The following is an 18,439-nucleotide window of genomic DNA, read 5'->3' on the forward strand; positions in this document are numbered from 1 at the left end:
TCTTTGTTATCCTCCTCCTCCTCTCAGAAACATCTCTCCATCTTAGTTATCCTCCTCCTCCTCTCAGAAACATCTCTTCATCTTTGTTATCCTCCTCCTCCTCTCAGAAACATCTCTTCATCTTTGTTATCCTCCTCCTCCTCTCAGAAACATCTCTCCATCTTTGTTATCCTCCTCCTCCTCTCAGAAACATCTCTCCATCTTAGTTATCCTCCTCCTCCTCTCAGAAACATCTCTTCAGCTTTGTTATCCTCCTCCTCCTCCTCTCAGAAACATCTCTTCATCTTTGTTATCCTCCTCCTCCTCTCAGAAATCCTTCCTGTTCCACGGAGTGTATTCTGGTTCCAGTCGTGGCGTTCCGTTCTCCCTGAGGAACCGATCCTCTGCCCTGGCCCGGGTCCAGTTTGACCTGTCAGAACACACTGACTTCACCATCCACCTCCCTCCACACTCTGCAGGTATGTATTTGATTGATTGATAGACACATTGACTGTGACTGAAATGCTCTGAGAAGATAGACTGTCATAAACTGTCAGCCTAGTTCAATTTAGATGTATGGATTACTAAACTGGAGGCCTAATATTGAGAGCCAGGTGTTGGTGTGTTACAGGTACGAGCCAGGAGCCAGACGTGTTTGTGATGGATTTACAGGGGCAGCAGACTGCCCAGTGTTGCCTGGTGTTCTCCCCTAAACAAGTAAGGGCTCCATCCTCCCTCCTCTGTTTTCATTATCCCTCATCTATACTATTAATCACCAACACATCAACCACCTTCCACAGTCCTCCACCTACATCTGTGTCTATTAATCACCAACACATCAACCACCTTCCACAGTACTCCACCTACATCTGTGTCTATTAATCACCAACACATCAACCACCTTCCACAGTACTCCACCTACATCTGTGTCTATTAATCACTAACACATCAACCACCTTCCACAGTACTCCACCTACATCTGTGTCTATTAATCACCAACACATCAACCACCTTCCACAGTACTCCACCTACATCTGTGTCTATTAATCACCAACACATCAACCACCTTCCACAGTCCTCCACCTACATCTGTGTCTATTAATCACCAACACATCAACCACCTTCCACAGTACTCCACCTACATCTGTGTCTATTAATCACCAACACATCAACCACCTTCCACAGTCCTCCACCTACATCTGTGTCTATTAATCACCAACACATCAACCACCTACCACAGTACTCCACCTACATCTGTGTCTATTAAACACCTTCCACAGTACTCCACCTACATCTGTGTCTATTAATCACCAACACATCAACCACCTTCCACAGTACTCCACCTACATCTGTGTCTATTAATCACCTTCCACAGTACTCCACCTACATCTGTGTCTATTAATCACCAACACATCAACCACCTTCCACAGTACTCCACCTACATCTGTGTCTATTAATCACCAACACATCAACCACCTTCCACAGTCCTCCACCTACATCTGTGTCTATTAATCACCAACACATCAACCACCTTCCACAGTCCTCCACCTACATCTGTGTCTATTAATCACCAACACATCAACTACCTTCCACAGTACTCCACCTACATCTGTGTCTATTAATCACCAACACATCAACCACCTACCACAGTACTCCACCTACATCTGTGTCTATTAATCACCTTCCACAGTACTCCACCTACATCTGTGTCTATTAATCACCAACACATTAACCACCTTCCACAGTACTCCACCTACATCTGTGTCTATTAATCACCTTCCACAGTACTCCACCTACATCTGTGTCTATTAATCACCTTCCACAGTCCTCCACCTACATCTGTGTCTATTAATCACCTTCCACAGTACTCCACCTACATCTGTGTCTATTAATCACCTTCCACAGTACTCCACCTACATCTGTGTCTATTAATCACCTTCCACAGTACTCCACCTACATCTGTGTCTATTAATCACCTTCCACAGTACTCCACCTACATCTGTGTCTATTAATCACCTTCCACAGTACTCCACCTACATCTGTGTCTATTAATCACCTTCCACAGTACTCCACCTACATCTGTGTCTATTAATCACCAACACATTAACCACCTTCCACAGTCCTCCACCTACATCTGTGTTTATAATAGACATGTTTTCCCTGAACACAGAGACATCAAGGATAAGTTCTCCCCACCATAATCATGATCCTAACCTCATCATTACACCAAACGGAACTGACCCAAACCCCATCCCATCTCTATCAGTCGGTAGTTCCTGTGTTTGTCCTGCAGGTGGCAGCGTATGACTTCAACCTGCCTGTGACGGTCAACGGTGTGGGCATGCCTCCTTTCTCCTCTTCCTCCTCCTCCGCCCCTCCCAACTCTGTCCACAAGTCCTCCTCTTCCCGGGACCAACACATCGTCACCCCGCGCCCGCTGCCCATCGCCATGGAGACGCTATCACGCAGGGTGCAGGCCACAGGTTAGGGTGCAGATACGGGGTCAGAAAGTGTGTCAGTTGCCTGCCTGAACCATTGGCCTGAACAGATGGACTGAGATGTTCTGTCCCTGCAGTATACTTAATATATGTATATATATTTTATTTTTAAATAAACTTTTCTTGCTGCTTTTCCTTGACAGTAAACAAACAACAGACAAAAACAAGAAACAACTTAACATTTACATACATTTCCACAAACATCAATGACATCACACTTTCTCAGACCTACATGTTCCCACTGTATCCACATCCAACGTTGTTTCCAATACTTGTAAGACTCCATATGACCTCACAATGTGCTATGTTGTTTCTGTCCCTGCAGTATACTAGACAGTAATGACACTACACACTCAGCATTCCATAGGGCTCTGAGATAAGAAAATAGGTTGAAGATAAGAGTGGTTTAGGAGCTGAGATAAGACAATAGGTTGAAGATAAGAGAGGTTTAGGAGCTGAGATAAGACAATAGGTTGAAGATAAGAGTGGTTTAGGAGCTGAGATAAGACAATAGGTTGAAAATAAGAGAGGTTTAGGAGCTGAGATAAGACAATAGGTTGAAGATAAGAGAGGTTTAGGAGCTGAGATAAGACAATAGGTTGAAGATAAGAGTGGTTTAGGAGCTGAGATAAGACAATAGGTTGAAGATAAGAGTGGTTTAGGAGCTGTGATAAGACAATAGGTTGAAGATAAGAGTCTTTTAGGAGCTGAGATAAGACAATAGGTTGAAGATAAGAGAGGTTTAGGAGCTGAGATAAGACAATAGGTTGAAGATAAGAGAGGTTTAGGAGCTGAGATAAGACAATAGGTTGAAGCTAAGAGTGGTTTAGGAACTGTGATAAGACAATAGGTTGAAGATAAGAGTGGTTTGGGAGCTGAGATAAGACAATAAGTTGAAGATAAGAGTGGTTTAGGAGCTGTGATAAGACAATAGGTTGAAGATAAGAGGGGTTTAGGAGCTGTGATAAGACAATAGGTTGAAAATAAGAGTGGTTTAGGAGCTGAGATAAGACAATAGGTTGAAGATAAGAGTGGTTTAGGAGCTGTGTAATTAGCACTTAATATATTCTGTCCCTGTGTGTCCCTCAGCCCTGTGTGTCCCGCTGGAGATGTCACCATCAAGTCTCCAGTTTGATCTGGAGCCCTTTAGCTCAGTTACTACTACCTCACAAACTCAGGTAGCTACTGTCACCTCAGCACTCCACCAACTACTAAAGCAGGTAGATTCTGAATGGCAGATGTTTCTCATGGCTGGCAGAGAGAAAGAGCTTGATATTCCCAACTGAGAGGCAGTTTGTGTGTTGTTGGGCTGAGCTACAACCAGCTGGAAGCTCTTCTCCTCTGTTGTCTCCAGACCGTAGAGCTGAGGAACGTGTCTGACAAGAGGCTGAGCTGGAGGATTGACTGCAGCGCTGCAGTAACACCAGGAGGGGGCAGTAGCACCAGCAGCAATGAGGGGCTGTTCACTGTCTGTCCTACTGCTGGGACACTGGAGCCACTGCAGTGTGTGTCTGTCACTGTCTCCCTCTATCCTGAGAGAGTCCCACCAGGTTAACCCCTCTCTCACCTCACCCTCAGAGCTCACTTCTGGTGGACAGTTAATATAATTATAATAACAACACTCCAAAGTTCATCGTTTTATATTTATTTAACTTGACAAGTCAGTTAAGAGCAAATTATTATTTACAATGACGGCCAAACCTGGACGACTCTGGGACAATTGTGCGCCGCCCTGTGGGACTCCCAATCACGGCCGGTTGTGATACAGCCTGTAATCGAACCAGGGTCTGTAGTGACGCCTCTAGCACTGAGATGCAGTGTCTTAGACCGCTGAACCAGGGTATGTAGTGACGCCTCTAGCACTGAGATGCAGTGCCTTAGACCGCTGAACCAGGGTCTGTAGTGACGTCTCTAGCTCTGAGATGCAGTGTTATGTTTAGATGAGTCCTGCTGCTACTGAATGATTTCATGGAGGTTCTGAAAGTGTTTTTTTTAATGTGTATTGTTCTGCATCTTCACTCTTTCTACCAGTGACAGCGGGTCAGATCGAGGTGTCCCTCCCTCTTTTTCTGTCTGAGGAGGGGCAGGAGGAGAGAGAGGGGGAGGAGGGGGGAGCCCCTCACCCCTACAGGGTGCTGTCTCTCAGTGCCACCCCTCACCCCCCCAGCATCACCTTCCTCCCCCCCCGAGTCCTCCTCACCCCTGTCCCTCTGGACACACCCTCCACCACCACCCTCTTCCTGCTCCCCACCGGGTACCCCAGGTCTGTACCACCCATCCACCTGCCTGTCATGATGGGCTTCCACCCACTAACTGACTGTTTACTGTAGTACAGTAATGATCTCTATGCTCTGATAGGTAGCCTGTGTATTTATAACCTGATCCAGCAGTGTTACAGCTCCAGATAAACATATCTGCATTTCCATACAGTAATAATACAGAATAGAGTCCCATTATAGTCCCACTATAGAGTCCCATTATAGAGTCCCATTATAGAGTCCCATTATAGTCCCATTATAGTCCCATTATAGAGTCCCATTATAGAGTCCCATTATAGAGTCCCATTATAGTCCCATTATAGAGTCTCATTATAGAGTCCCATTATAGAGTCCCATTATAGAGTCTCATTATAGAGTCCCATTATAGAGTACCATTATAGAGTCGTTATAGAGTAATTATAGAGTCATATATTAATATCCCATATAGTGTAATACAGTCCCATTCTCACCTCTATGACCTTTGCCTTCTGACCCTAGTGGTTCCTGTCTGCGTGTGGAAGTGGAGGAGATGGTTCTGAAGGATGGCAGTCGGGTGAAGCCCCTCTCAGTCAGCCTGCCCCACAACGGCACCGTCCCTCCCCAGACCCACACAGAGCCCCAGACCCACACAGAGCCCCGGACCCACACAGAGCCCCAGACCCACACAGAGCCCCAGACCCCCATCACCTGCACAGTGACCTTCTGCTCACCTCAGCCCCTGGACCTCAGCTCACACATCACATTCCTGGACCACCTCAACAACAGGTACGGATACTTAGGAAACCTTGTCCCAGTCAGCCACACATACTGTTCATTATCTCTCTCTCTTTTGTACTCTAGATCTAGAAGGCCCTTCTTGCCTTGTCTCTCAGATCATTTCTCTCTCTCTCTCTCTCTCTCTCTCTCTCTCTCTCTCTCTCTCTCTCTCTCTCTGTCTCTCTCTCTCTCTCTCTCTCTCTCTCTCTCTCTCTCTCTCTCTTTCTCTCTCTCTCTCTGTCTCTCTCTCTCTCTCTCTCTCTCTCTCTCTCTTTTGCACTCTATATCTTTCTCTGTTTCTGTCTCTCTCTCTGTCTCTCTCTGTTTCTTTCTCTCTCTCAATTCAATTTCAATTCAAGAGGCTTTATTGGCATGGGAAACGTGTTAACATTGCCAAAGCAAGTGAGGTAGATAATATACAAAAGTGAAATAAACAATAAAAATTAACAGTAAACATTACACATACAGAAGTTTCAAAACAATAATGACATTACAAATGTCATATTATATATATACAGTGTTTAAACAATGTACAAATGGTTAAAGTACATAAGGGAAAATAAATAAGCATAAATATGGGTTGTATTTACAATGGTGTTTGTTCTTCACTGGTTGCCCTTTTCTCGTGGCAACAGGTCACAAATCTTGCTGCTGTGATGGCACACTGTGGAATTTCACCCAGTAGATATTGGGAGTTTATCAAAATTGGATTTGTTTTCGAATTCTTTGTGGATCTGTGTAATCTGAGGGAAATATGTCTCTCTAATATGGTCATACATTGGGCAGGAGGTTAGGAAGTGCAGCTCAGTTTCCACCTCATTTTGTGGGCAGTGAGCAGGTCTGCCTACGGCGACCTTTCTCAATAGCAAGGCTATGCTCAGTCTGTACATAGTCAAAGCTTTCCTTAAGTTTGGGTCAGTCACAGTGGTCAGGTATTCTGCCACTGTGTACTCTCTGTTTAGGGCCAAATAGCATTCTAGTTTGCTCTGTTTTTTTGTTAATTCTCTCCGATATGTCAAGTAATTATCTTTTTGTTTTCTCATGATATGGTTGGGTCTAATTGTGTTGCTGTCCTGGGACTGTGGGGTTTGTTTTAGTGTTTGTGAACAGAGCCCCAGGACCAGCTTGCTTAGGGGACTCTTCTCCAGTTTCATCTCTCTGTAGGTGAAGGCTTTGTTATGGAAGGTTTGGGAATCGCTTCCTTTTAGGTGGTTGTAGAATTTAACGGCTCTTTTCTGGATTTTGATAATTAGTGGGTATCGGCCTAATTCTGCTCTGCATGCATCATTTGGTGTTCTACGTTGTACACAGAGGATATTTTTGCAGAATTCTGCATGCAGTCTCAATTTGGTGTTTGTCCCATTTTGTGAAGTCTTGGTTGGTGAGCGGACCCCAGACCTCACAACCATAAAGGGCAATGGGCTCTATGACTGATTCAAGTATTTTTAGCCAGATCCTAATTGGTATGTTGAATTTTATGTTCCTTTTGATGGCATAGAATGCCCTTCTTGCCTTGTCTCTCATAATTTCTCTCTCTCTCTCTCTCTCTCTCTCTCTCTCTCTCTCTCTCTCTCTCTAGCTTCGTCCAGTGATGTCTTATTTTCTCTCCTCCTCTCTCTCTCCTGTCTTAGTCCAGAGTTGTACATGATGTGTTAATTTCTCTCCTATCTGTCGGTCTCTTCAGGTTCAGGGTGGAGGTCTGTGCTACAGCAGATAACAGTTTGTTGACAGTGTGGCCCTACCTGGCTCTGCACCGCTCTGAGCAGCAGATAGTCCTCAAGAGTGGTACGTCCTGCTGTCCTGTTCTGTACCCACAACACACTGCACCGTGTACAGCATTCATACACTCACACTGAGGAGGACTGTCTACTAATCTAAGTATCTCTGTTCTTCCACCCCCCACCCTAACTGGTCCATGTGGTTGTCACTCAGGTTGTCTGAGCGGCTGCAGCGGCGAATCAGGGCCCTCTCAGATGACAGGGAAGGCGGTGCTACAGCCATGCTACTCCCCCAGCCCTCTCTCTCGCTACACTTCCTCCTCCTCCACCTTCGCTTTCCTCTCCTCCACCAGTAATCACTCCACCTCTGGTGAGACACACCTCTACAGCTACACTGCTACACACCAGACCTGGTCAAATACAGTATGTGAAGTACGGTGAAGTACTGGGGCCTTAACTTTTCCCCCTACAAAGGTACCACTACCACAATCCCAAATAATAACCCCAAAGTGCCCATTCCAAGCTGAATCAAACATATTGACCTGTCCTCAGACTCTGGAGACAGCAGGAGTAGGACTGGGAGTGCAGGACCAGGACCTAGAGGGAAGGAGGACTGGCCCCAGAAGGAGACAGAGGGTGAGAGAGAGACGGATGGTGTGACTGACCAGCAACAGTGGCAGCAGCAGGGTATACCAGTGTTTCCAGGGCAGGACTCAGAGGAGGGGTTGTACTACCACAGCATCCTGCAGGTAACAACTGGTAAATCACTCTGGGACAACTGCTGATAGAACAAAGGCTGTATAGCTAAATGTGATTGCTTGATTGGTTGCAGGCCGTACAGAAGTGGTTCAGTCAGTTTGGCTGGCCCCGTGGACCAAACCCCATCTCTCTTCCACGCTCTCTCAGAAGGTAAACCTCATCTCTCTACCACGCTCTCTCAGAAGATAAACCTCATCTCTCTACCACACTCTCTCAGAAGGTAAACTTCATCTCTCTACCACGCTCTCTCAGAGTGTAAACCTCATCTCTCTACCACGCTCTCTCAGAGTGTAAACCTCATCTCTCTACCACGCTCTCTCAGAAGGTAAACCTCATCTCTCTACCACGCTCTCTCAGAGTGTAAACCTCATCTCTCTACCACGCTCTCTCAGAAGGTAAACCTCATCTCTCTACCACGCTCTCTCAGAAGGTAAACCTCATCTCTCTACCACGCTCTCTCAGAAGGTAAACCTCATCTCTCTACCACGCTCTCTCAGAAGGTAAACCTCATCTCTCTACCACGCTATCTCAGAAGGTAAATCTCATCTCTCTACCACGCTCTCTCAGAAGGTAAACCTCATCTCTCTACCACGCTCTCTCAGAAGGTAAACCTCATCTCTCTACCACGCTCTCTCAGAAGGTAAACCTCATCTCTCTACCATGCTCTCTCAGAAGGTAAACCTCATCTCTCTACCACACTCTCTCAGAAGGTAAACCTCATCTCTCTACCACGCTCTCTCAGAAGGTAAACCTCATCTCTCTACCACGCTCTCTCAGAAGGTAAACCTCATCTCTCTACCACGCTCTCTCAGAAGGTAAACCTCATCTCTCTACCACGCTCCCTCAGAAGGTAAATCTCACCTCTCTACCACGCTCCCTCAGAAGGTAAACCTCATCTCTCTACCACGCTCCCTCAGAAGGTAAACCTCATCTCTCTACCACGCTCTCTCAGAAGGTAAACCTCATCTCTCTACCACGCTCCCTCAGAAGGTAAACCCTCATCTCTCTACCACGCTCTCTCAGAAGGTAAACCTCATCTCTCTACCACGCTCTCTCAGAAGGTAAACCTCATCTCTCTACCACGCTCCCTCAGAAGGTAAACCTCATCTCTCTACCACGCTCCCTCAGAAGGTAAACCTCATCTCTTTACCACGCTCTCTCAGAAGGTAAACCTCATCTCTCTACCACGCTCCCTCAGAAGGTAAACCTCATCTCTCTACCACGCTCTCTCAGAAGGTAAACCTCATCTCTCTACCACGCTCTCTCAGAAGGTAAACCTCATCTCTCTACCACACTCTCTCAGAAGGTAAACCTCATCTCTCTACCACACTCTCTCAGAAGGTAAACCTCATCTCTCTACCACACTCTCTCAGAAGGTAAACCTCATCTCTCTACCACGCTCTCTCAGAAGGTAAACCTCATCTCTCTACCACGCTCTCTCAGAAGGTAAACCTCATCTCTCTACCACGCTCTCTCAGAAGGTAAACCTCATCTCTCTACCACACTCTCTCAGAAGGTAAACCTCATCTCTCTACCACACTCTCTCAGAAGGTAAACCTCATCTCTCTACCACGCTCCCTCAGAAGGTAAACCTCATCTCTCTCTACCACGCTCTCTCAGAAGGTAAACCTCATCTCTCTACCACGCTCTCTCAGAAGGTAAACCTCATCTCTCTACCACACTCTCTCAGAAGGTAAACCTCATCTCTCTACCACACTCTCTCAGAAGGTAAACCTCATCTCTCTACCACACTCTCTCAGAAGGTAAACCTCATCTCTCTACCACGCTCTCTCAGAAGGTAAACCTCATCTCTCTACCACGCTCTCTCAGAAGGTAAACCTCATCTCTCTACCACGCTCTCTCAGAAGGTAAACCTCATCTCTCTACCACGCTCTCTCAGAAGGTAGATGGACTGGTATCCGTCACACATATTTTATTTTATGTTTTCATTATGTTATGTTATTATTAGTCTCTCCTCTCTCCCTCTCTCTCTCTCTCTTTCTACCTCCCCTCTCTCTCTCTCTCTCTCTCTCTCTCTCTCTCTCTCTCTTTCTCCCTCCCTCCCCTCTCTCTCTCTTTCTCCCTCCCCTCTCTCTCTCTCTCTCTCTCTCTATCTCTCTTTCTCCCTCCCTCCCCTCTCTCTCTCTCTTTCTCCCTCCCTCCCTCTCTCCCTCCCTCCCTCCCTCTCTCTCTCTCTCTCTCCCTCTTTCTCCCTCCTCTCTCCCTCTCTCTCTCCTCTGTCCTCTCTATCTATCTCTCCCCAGGGTGGTATGTAGAGTCCAGACAGTAGACTCCAGCTCTAGTGAGTGGAGGAACTCGTACCTTATGAGTCAAGGTAAAGACACACGGACCATCTACGACATGCTGCGTCACCTGAGCAGACAGACACTTCCTGGTGTGAGCACCAACCAATCGCTGCCCTGCAACCTCACTGAGCGCGTGCAGCAGCTGCTCCACTGGAACACAGTGCTGCTGGCCTTCCTCAGGTACCACACAGACACTTAATCACTCATACACGGATAACTCCGCCGGCCGCCGTACGCAGGCACACACGCTCACCGGCCTCCTCACTGTGTTGTGATCTTCAGGAGGCAGGGAGCCTGTCTGTCCCACATCAGACCCGAGTACCTGTTAGACTCCCAGGAGTTCAGCCACTGGAGCTCTCTACATGCCCAGTCCCAGTGTGATCAGAGGGGGCGGGACTACAGCAGCAAGGTCTTTGAATCCCTCAGTAAAAGGGCCTGGATGGATGTTCTACTGCAGACCTACAAGGCAAGAGAGTGTAGTCTTTCTATCTCTCTCTCTCTCTCTCTCTCTCTCTCTCTCTCTCTCTCTCTCTCTCTCTCTCTCTCTCTCTCTTTCTCTCTCTCACTTGCTCTCTCGTTCTCTCTATCGCTCGCTCTCTCTCTCTCTGTCTCTGTCTCTCTCTAATCTCTCTCTCTCTCTCTCCTTCTCGGTCTCTCTCTCAATTTCAATTCAAGGGGCTTTATTGGCATGGGAAACATGTGTTAACATTGCCAAAGCAAGTAAGGTAGATAATATACAAAAGTGAAATAAACAATAAACATGAACAGTAAACATTACACATACAGAAGTTTCAAAACAATAAAGACAAATGTCATATTACAAATGTCATATTATATACAGTGGGGCAAGAAAGTATTTAGTCAGCCACCAATTGTGCAAGTTATCCCACTTAAAAAGAAGAGACAGGCCTGTAATTTTCATCATAGGTACACTTCAACTATGACAGACAAAAAAATCACATTGTAGGATTTTTAATGAATTTATTTGCAAATTATGGTGGAAAATAAGTATTTGGTCAATAACAAAAGTTTATCTCAATACTTTGTTATATACCCTTTGATGGCAATGACAGAGGTCAAACGTTTTCTGTAAGTCTTCACAAGGTTTTCACACACTGTTGCTGGTATTTTGGCCCATTCCGCCATGCAGATCTCCTCTAGAGCAGTGATGTTTTGGGGCTGTTGCTGGGCAACACGGACTTTCAACTTCCTCCAAAGATTGTCCATGGGGTTGAGATCTGGAGACTGGCTAGGCCACTCCAGGATCTTGAAATGCTTCTTACGAAGCCACTCCTTCGTTGCCCAGGCGGTGTGTTTGGGATCATTGTCATGCTGAAAGACCCAGCCACGTTTGATCTTCAATGCCCTTGCTGATGGAAGGAGGTTTTCACTCAAAATCTCACGATACATGGCCACATTCATTCTTTCCTTTACACGGATCAGTCGTCCTGGTCCCTTTGCAGAAAAACAGCCCCAAAGCATGATGTTTCCACCCCCATGTTTCACAGTAGGTATGATGTTCTTTGGATGCAACTCAGCATTCTTTGTCCTCCAAACACGACGAGTTGAGTTTTTACCAAAAAGTTATATTTAGGTTTCATCTGACCATATGACATTCTCCCAATCTTCTTCTGGATCATCCAAATGCTCTCTAGCAAACTTCAGACGGGCCTGGACATGTACTGGCTTAAGCAGGGGGACACGTCTGGCACTGCAGGATTTGAGTCCCTGGCGGCGTAGTGTGTTACTGATGGTAGGCTTTGTTACTTTGGTCCCAGCTCTCTGCAGGTCATTCACTAGGTCCCCCCGTGTGGTTCTGGGATTTTTGTGATCATTTTGACCCCACGGGGTGAGATCTTGCGTGGAGCCCCAGATCGAGGGAAATTATCAGTGGTCTTGTATGTCTTCCATTTCCTAATAATTCTTCCATTTCCTAATAATTTCCAACCAAGCTGCTTATCTATTGCAGATTCAGTCTTCCCAGCCTGGTGCAGGTCTACAATTTTGTTTCTGCTGTCCTTTGACAGTTCTTTGGTCTTGGCCATAGTGGAGTTTGGAGTGTGACTGTTTGAGGTTGTGGGCAGGTGTCTTTTATACTGATAGCAAGTTCAAAAAGGTGCCATTAATACAGGTAACGAGTGGAGGACAGAGGAGCCTCTTAAAGAAGAAGTTACAGGTCTGTGAGAGCCAGAAATCTTGCTTGTTTGTAGGTGACCAAATACTTATTTTCCACCATAATTTGCAAATACATTCATTAAAAATCCTACAATGTGATTTTCTGGATGTTTTTCCTCATTTTGTCCGTCATAGTTGAAGTGTGCCTATGATGAAAATTACAGGCCTCTCTCATCTTTTTAAGTGGGAGAACTTGCACAATTGGTGGCTGACTAAATACTTTTTTGCCCCACTGTATATATACATACAGTGTTGTAATAATGTGCAAATGGTTAAAGTACACAAGGGAAAATAAATAAACATAAATATGGGTTGTATTTACAATGGTGTTTGTTCTTCACTGGTTGCCCTTTTCTTGTGGCAACAGGTCACAAATCTCTCTCTGTCTCTCTCTCGGTCTCTCTCTCTATATCTCTTTCTCTCTCTCTCTCTCTCTCTCCCTCTGTGTCCTGATCAGCAGTCTGAGGAATGTATCTGTGTCTGTCTGTCTGTCCCCTCCTCCCCAGGTGCTAGTCCTGCCGCGGGTGACAGAGGGTCCCTTGTCCCTGGGCCTCCAGAGCTGTGATAGTGGCAGCATGGAGCATCAGGTCCCCAGGATAGACCCAAAGCCCCTGACCTCTAACGTCTACTCCACCTGGGAGAGGAGGCTACTCACCTGGCTCAACCTGCACTACCACAGCATGAGGACTACCGTCTGGAGCCCACTCACCTCTACAGGTAGGAGGGGGGTGTTGAGGAAGAGACAGGGAGGTAGAGACAGGGAGGTAGAGACAGAGAGGTAGAGACAGGGAGGTAGAGAGAGAGAGGTAGAGACAGAGATTGACAGAGGTCGAGACAGGGAGGTAGAGACAGAGATTGACAAAGGTAGAGACAGAGATTGACAGAGGTAGAGACAGAGAGATAGAGACAGAGATTGACAGAGGTAGAGACAGAGATTGACAGAGGTAGAGACAGAGACAGATCCAAAGAGACATCCATAACTCTTCTGTTACCTATATTCTGCTCTTTAACCAGGAGACGTCCCATCAGCCCGCTGGGTGGTGAACTTTGACCTGGACCTGGCAGACGGCCTGGTTCTGGCTGCTGTGCTGGCTGCCTACTGTCCCTTTCTGGTACGGGCCTGTGTCAAATCAAATGTTACTTGTCACAATACGACAATAACCAACAATGCTTTAAGAAGATGTGGAGGCTATATACAGGGGGTACTGGTACAGAGTCAATGTGGAGGCTATATACAGGGGGTACTGGTACAGAGTCAATGTGGAGGCTATATACAGGGGGTACTGGTACAGAGTCAATGTGGAGGCTATATACAGGGGGTACTGGTACAGAGTCAATGTGGAGGCTATATACAGGGGGTACTGGTACAGAGTCAATGTGGAGGCTATATACAGGGGGTACTGGTACAGAGTCAATGTGGAGGCTATATACAGGGGGTACTGGTACAGAGTCAATGTGGAGGCTATATACAGGGGGTACTGGTACAGAGTCAATGTGGAGGCTATATACAGGGGGTACTGGTACAGAGTCAATGTGGAGGCTATATACAGGGGGTACTGGTACAGAGTCAATGTGGAGGCTATATACAGGTGGTACTGGTACAGAGTCAATGTGGAGGCTATATACAGGTGGTACCGGTACAGAGTCAATGTGGAGGCTATATACAGGGGGTACTGGTACAGAGTCAATGTGGAGGCTATATACAGGGGGTACTGGTACAGAGTCAATGTGGAGGCTATATACAGGGGGTACCGGTACAGAGTCAATGTGGAGGCTATATACAGGGGGTACCGATACAGAGTCAATGTGGAGGCTATATACAGGGGGTACTGGTACAGAGTCAATGTGGAGGCTATATACTCTGTACTGGTACAGAGTCAATGTGGAGGCTATATACAGGGGGTACCGATACAGAGTCTATGTGGAGGCTATATACAGGGGGTACCGGTGCAGAGTCAATGTGGAGGCTATATACAGGGGGTACCGGTGCAGAGTCAATGTGGAGGCTATATACAGAGGGTACTGGTACAGAGTCAATGTGGAGGCTATATACAGGGGGTACAGAGTCAATGTGGAGGCTATATACAGGGGGTACAGAGTCAATGTGGAGGCTATATACAGGGGGTACAGAGTCAATGTGGAGGCTATATACAGGGGGTACTGGTACAGAGTCAATGTGGAGGCTATATACAGGGGGTACTGGTACAGAGTCAATGTGGAGGCTATATACAGGGGGTACAGAGTCAATGTGGAGGCTATATACAGGGGGTACCAGTACAGAGTGATGATACTGTGTTCTCTCCTCCTATTCCTGGTCAACTCTTGTCCTCGTCTACTCTGTGGGAAATTGTCAGTAAATCTAGACTCATCTAAACTCGACTGGTTTTGATTCGTCTGACTGTGGTAGCAGATAAGGCTTAATCTGTGTCTGGGAAACTGGCCCAGTGTTGACTGTCCCCCCCCCTCTGGTCTCTCCGGTCCCTCAGATCCCCAGTCATCTCCAGAGGATGTACACCAGCATCAGCCGCCTGGAACAGAACCTCCACAACAGTATCATCCTCAGCCAGGCCTTCACACTGCTCTGCCTGGACATAGACATCCAGCCCACAGAGCTGTCAGACTCGAACCCTGTTCTGATGTTGATGCTGTGTGTTTACCTGTATGAGACGCTGCCCCAGTACCTTCCCAGGAGAACCATCACTCTGTCTGGCAGCCTGCACCACACCTTCACCAAACAGGCAGGTCTCTCTCTCTCCATCACACAGCACTAGCCCTGTGTAACCCTGTCTTACAGCCTGTATCACACCTTCACCAAGCAGGCAGGTCTCTCTCTCCATCACACAGCACTAGCCCTGGGTAACCCTGTCTTACAGCCTGTGTGTGTGTGTGTGTGTGTGTGTGTGTGTGTGTGTGTGTGTGTGTGTGTGTGTGTGTGTGTGTGTGTGTGTGTGTGTGTGTGTGTGTGTGTGTGTGTGTGTGTGTGTGTGTGCTCCAGGTGCGTCTGAAGAGCCCGTCCTCCAGAGCGATGTTCTACCATGCCTCCATCGTAGGGAAGGAGGCCCATCATTTCTCCTTGCCCCAAGGAGCTTCCATCACCATCCCTCCTAAGTAAGCCCTTCTATCTCTGACCCCTACCCATAACCCTTAACCCCTACCCGTAACCCCTACCCATAACCCCTAACCATAACCCTTAACCCCTAACCATAACCCCTAACCATAACCCTTAACCCCTACCCATAACCCCTAACCATAACCCTTAACCCCTAACCATAACCCCTACCCCTAGCCCCTAGCCCCTAACCCATACCCGTAACCCCTAACCCCTACCCATAACCCCTACCCATAACCCCTAACCCCTACCCATAACCCCTACCCATAACCCCCAACCATTACCCGTAACTCCTACCCGTAACCCGTAACCCCTAACCATAACCCGTAACCCCTAACCATAACCCCTAACCCCTACCCGTAACCCCTACCCATAACGCCTAACCCTTAACCTCTACCCCTCCTCCATAACCCATAACCCCAAACCCTACCCTTAACCCGTAACCCCTAACCTCTACCCGTAACCCCTAACCATAACCCCTACCCGTAACCCCTAACCATAACCCCTACCCGTAACCCCTAACCCCTACCCCTAACCCCTAACCGTACCCCCTACCCCTAACCCTTAACCCCTAACACATAACTCCTACCCTTAACCTCTAACCCGTAACCCCTAACCCCTACCCGTAACCCCTAACCATAACCCCTACCCGTAACCCCTAACCCCTACCCCTACCCGTAACCCCTAACCATAACCTCTACCGTAACCCCTACCCGTAACCCCTAACCATAACCCCTACCCGTAACCCCTACCCGTAACCTCTAACCCATAATTCCTACCCGTAACCCCTAACCATAACCCCTAACCATAACCATAACCCCTACCCATCACCCCTAACCATAACTGCTAAACATAACCCCTAACCATAACCCCAAATCATAACCCCTAACCATAACCCCTAACCCCTAACCATAACCCCTAACCATAACCCCTAACCATATCCCCTAACCATAACCCATAACCATAACTCCTAACCCCTAACCATAACCCCTAACCATAACCCCTAACCATATCTCCTAACCATAACCCCTAACCATAACCCCTAACCCCTAACCATAACCCCTAACCATAACCCATAACCCCTAACCATAACCCCTAACCATAACCCCTAACCATATCCCCTAACCATAACCCCTAACCATAACCCATAACCCCTAACCATATCCCCTAACCATAACCCGTAACCCCTAACCCCTACCCCTACCCGTAACCCCTAACCATAACCCCTACCCGTAACCCCTACCCGTAACCCCTAACCATAACCCCTACCCGTAACCTCTAACCCATAACCCTACCCGTAACCCCTAACCATAACCCCTAACCATAACCATAACCCCTACACATAACCCCTAACCATAACAGCTAAACATAACCCCTAACCATACCCCAAATCATAACCCCTAACCATAACCCCTAACCCCTAACCATAACCCCTAACCATAACCCCTAACCATAACCCCTAACCATAACCCCTAACCATATCCCCTAACCATAACCCCTAACCATAACCCCTAACCATATCCCCTAACCATAACCCCTAACCATAACTCCTAACCCCTAACCATAACCCCTAACCATAACCCCTAACCATATCTCCTAACCATAACCCCTAACCCCTAACCATAACCCCTAACCATAACCCCTAACCCCTAACCATAACCCCTAACCCCTATCTATAACCCCTAACCATAACCCCTAACCATAACCCCTAACCATAACCCCTAACCATATCCCCTAACCAAAACCCCTAACCATATCCCCTAACCATAACCCCTAACCATAACCCATAACCCCTAACCATATCCCCTAACCATAACCCCTAACCATAACCCCTAACCCCTAACCCCTAACCATAACCCCTAACCATAACCCCTAACCATCTCCCCTAACCATATCCCCTAACCATATCCCCTAACCATAACCCCTAACCATAACCCCTAACCCCTATCCATAACCCATAACCATAACCCATAACCCCTAACCATATCCCCTAACCATAACCCCTAACCCCTAACCATAACCCCTAACCATATCCCCTAACCAAAACCCCTAACCCCTAACCAAAACCCCTAACCCCTAACCATATCCCCTAACCATATCCCCTAACCATAACCCCTAACCATAACCCCTAACCCCAAACCACAACCCCTAACCATAACCCATAACCCCTAACCATATCCCCTAACCATAACCCCTAACCCCTAACCATAACCCCTAACCCCTAACCATAACCCCTAACCATAACCCCTAACCATCTCCCCTAACCATATCCCCTAACCATAACCCCTAACCATAATCCCTATCCATAACCCTTAACCCCTAACCATAACCCCTAACCCCTATCCATAACCCATAACCCCTAACCATATCCCCTAACCATATCCCCTAACCATAACCCCTAACCATAATCCCTATCCATAACCCTTAACCCCTAACCATAACCCCTAACCCCTATCCATAACCCATAACCCCTAACCATAACCCCTATCCATAACCCCTCTCCATAACCCCTATCCATAACCCCTATCCATAACCCCTAACCATAACCCCTATCCATAACCCCTATCCATAACCCCTAACCCTAACCCCTATCCATAACCCCTAACCATAACCCCTAACCATAACCCCTATCCATAACCCCTAACCATATTCCCTATCCATAACCCCTATCCATAACCCCTAACCATAACCCCTATCCATAACCCCTAACCCCTAACCATAACCCCTAACCATAACCCCTAACCATAACCCCTATCCATAACCCCTAACCCCTAACCATAACCCCTATCCATAACCCCTAACCATAACCCCTAACCATAACCCCTAACCATAACCCCTATCCATAGCCCCTAACCATAACCCCTATCCATAACCCCTAACC

General features: G+C 47.1%; 1 protein-coding gene across 1 annotated transcript in view; it reads left to right on the top strand.

The window, feature by feature from the left end:
• LOC139402489 (cilia- and flagella-associated protein 47-like) overlaps nucleotides 1–18,439 on the top strand; it is a 98,628-nt gene that overhangs the window by 25,815 nt on the left and 54,374 nt on the right. Inside the window, exons 20-36 of the mRNA XM_071146457.1 lie at nucleotides 311–458; nucleotides 611–696; nucleotides 2,273–2,462; nucleotides 3,567–3,655; nucleotides 3,832–4,006; nucleotides 4,506–4,740; nucleotides 5,234–5,500; nucleotides 7,176–7,276; nucleotides 7,424–7,579; nucleotides 7,762–7,958; nucleotides 8,042–8,118; nucleotides 10,233–10,454; nucleotides 10,557–10,740; nucleotides 12,956–13,199; nucleotides 13,464–13,561; nucleotides 14,936–15,187; nucleotides 15,445–15,557. Of these exons, the coding sequence (XP_071002558.1) occupies nucleotides 311–458; nucleotides 611–696; nucleotides 2,273–2,462; nucleotides 3,567–3,655; nucleotides 3,832–4,006; nucleotides 4,506–4,740; nucleotides 5,234–5,500; nucleotides 7,176–7,276; nucleotides 7,424–7,579; nucleotides 7,762–7,958; nucleotides 8,042–8,118; nucleotides 10,233–10,454; nucleotides 10,557–10,740; nucleotides 12,956–13,199; nucleotides 13,464–13,561; nucleotides 14,936–15,187; nucleotides 15,445–15,557 (2,834 nt within the window). The remainder of the gene's footprint in view (nucleotides 1–310; nucleotides 459–610; nucleotides 697–2,272; nucleotides 2,463–3,566; nucleotides 3,656–3,831; nucleotides 4,007–4,505; nucleotides 4,741–5,233; nucleotides 5,501–7,175; nucleotides 7,277–7,423; nucleotides 7,580–7,761; nucleotides 7,959–8,041; nucleotides 8,119–10,232; nucleotides 10,455–10,556; nucleotides 10,741–12,955; nucleotides 13,200–13,463; nucleotides 13,562–14,935; nucleotides 15,188–15,444; nucleotides 15,558–18,439) is intronic.

Source organism: Oncorhynchus clarkii, unplaced genomic scaffold (genome assembly GCF_045791955.1).
Source record: "Oncorhynchus clarkii lewisi isolate Uvic-CL-2024 unplaced genomic scaffold, UVic_Ocla_1.0 unplaced_contig_8876_pilon_pilon, whole genome shotgun sequence".
In the NCBI taxonomy this organism is placed as follows: Eukaryota; Metazoa; Chordata; class Actinopteri; order Salmoniformes; family Salmonidae; genus Oncorhynchus; species Oncorhynchus clarkii.